The sequence below is a fragment of the Haliaeetus leucocephalus genome, unplaced genomic scaffold, assembly GCF_000737465.1.
Source record: "Haliaeetus leucocephalus isolate CR32 unplaced genomic scaffold, Haliaeetus_leucocephalus-4.0 Scaffold282, whole genome shotgun sequence".
In the NCBI taxonomy this organism is placed as follows: Eukaryota; Metazoa; Chordata; class Aves; order Accipitriformes; family Accipitridae; genus Haliaeetus; species Haliaeetus leucocephalus.
The window spans coordinates 23,703-25,068 of NW_010972718.1; the positions used below are offsets into that span (position 1 = coordinate 23,703).

The window sequence follows — 1,366 nt, forward strand, 5'->3', positions numbered from 1 at the left end:
CCACTTCAAGCGTCCTACCGTGGTGCGAGTGACCGTGGCCGCCTGGCTCGGCGTGCACGTGGCCGCTGTCACCATGATGTGTGTGGGGGGCTGCAGGGAACGGCAAGAAGGAGGGATGGTAAGCATCACTGACGCGTCCCCGTTGTCCCCAAGAGGAGGGAGAGCGGGGGACGGGGACATGTACTCACCGAGGGCGTGGGGGATGAGGTGGAGGAAGGCGTCTCCCAGCAGCCCCCCCGCCGCGAAGCTGAGGAGCAGTTTGAGGAGCGCCTGGTGCCGGGGAGCATTGGACTCCACTGGGATGAGGAAGAGGACAAGGTACGGGGCGGCACTGATCACCAGGGTGGCCGCCATCGTCTGCGGAGGAGGGGGGAGGTGACGCACAAAGAGGGTGTCACAGGGTGTCACTTCCCTCCCACAACGCTTGTCCCATGGGGACATTGTGGGAGGTGGGGGTCCTTGGGGTGGGGGGGACACGACACACACTCACGTGCATCCACAGAGTCACCGTGTCCGACCGTGGTGATGGTTTGGAGGGATCCGGGGGGAAACGCTCGTGCGAGGGGTGGCGGGCGTCCTGGTGCGAGTGGCCGTGATACACATCCTCATGCGAGTGGCCGTGGCCATGGTGCAAGCCCTCGTGTGAGTGGCCGTGATACATGCCTTCATGCGAGTGGTCGTGGCCGTGGTGCAAGCCCTCATGCGAGTGGCCATGGTACATGCCTTCATGAGAATGGCCGTGGTGCAAGCCCTCGTGCGAGTGGCCGTGCTCGTGGTACATGCCCTCGTGTGAGTGGCCATGGCCATGCCCATGATACAAGTCCTCGTGTGAGTGGCCGTGCCCGTGGTATGCGTCCTCGTGCGAGTGGCCGCCCTCGTGCGAGGTGGCGGGGGCTGGCAACAGGCAGAGGGCCAGCACGACGCTGGCGGCGAGGGCGGTGCCGAATCCTCGCATCCGGAGCGCCACCGCCATCGCCCCGGTGAGGGGACACGGCTCAACCGACGGCTCCTACCATAGAGACGAAGGGATGAGAGTCCAGACAAGCCCTGATGGCTCCCAACGGGGTGTGTTGGTGGGGGGGGGGGTGTCAGACCACAGAGACAGAGCCTAGAGCGGCACCTCTCTATGGTGCCTTAAAGCGGCACCAAGGGGCCATATCACAGAGTTAAAGGCAAAAGGAGCCAGAGCTGTGCCAACCCTACCATAAAGACAAAGGGATGAGAGTCCAGAGCGCCCACCCAGGACCACCATAGAGATGGGGAAGGGGCGGCCTGAGCGGCCACCCCATAGAACCAGGCGCGAAACCATAGAGACGGAAAACCATAGAGAGAAGGAGCGGGGGGGGTGGTGGATAGAGCGGCTCCA

The 1,366-nt window shown here is 64.1% G+C and overlaps 1 protein-coding gene across 1 annotated transcript in view; it reads right to left on the reverse strand.

The window, feature by feature from the left end:
- Positions 1 to 1,004, reverse strand: part of SLC39A7 (solute carrier family 39 (zinc transporter), member 7) — a 2,603-nt gene extending 1,599 nt beyond the window's left edge. Inside the window, exons 1-4 of the mRNA XM_010569921.1 lie at positions 752 to 1,004; positions 491 to 697; positions 189 to 357; positions 19 to 90 (exon numbers count right to left, since the gene is read on the reverse strand). Of these exons, the coding sequence (XP_010568223.1) occupies positions 19 to 90; positions 189 to 357; positions 491 to 697; positions 752 to 973 (670 nt within the window). The 5' untranslated portion in view covers positions 974 to 1,004. The remainder of the gene's footprint in view (positions 1 to 18; positions 91 to 188; positions 358 to 490; positions 698 to 751) is intronic.
- Between the last annotated feature and the right edge of the window lie 362 nt (positions 1,005 to 1,366).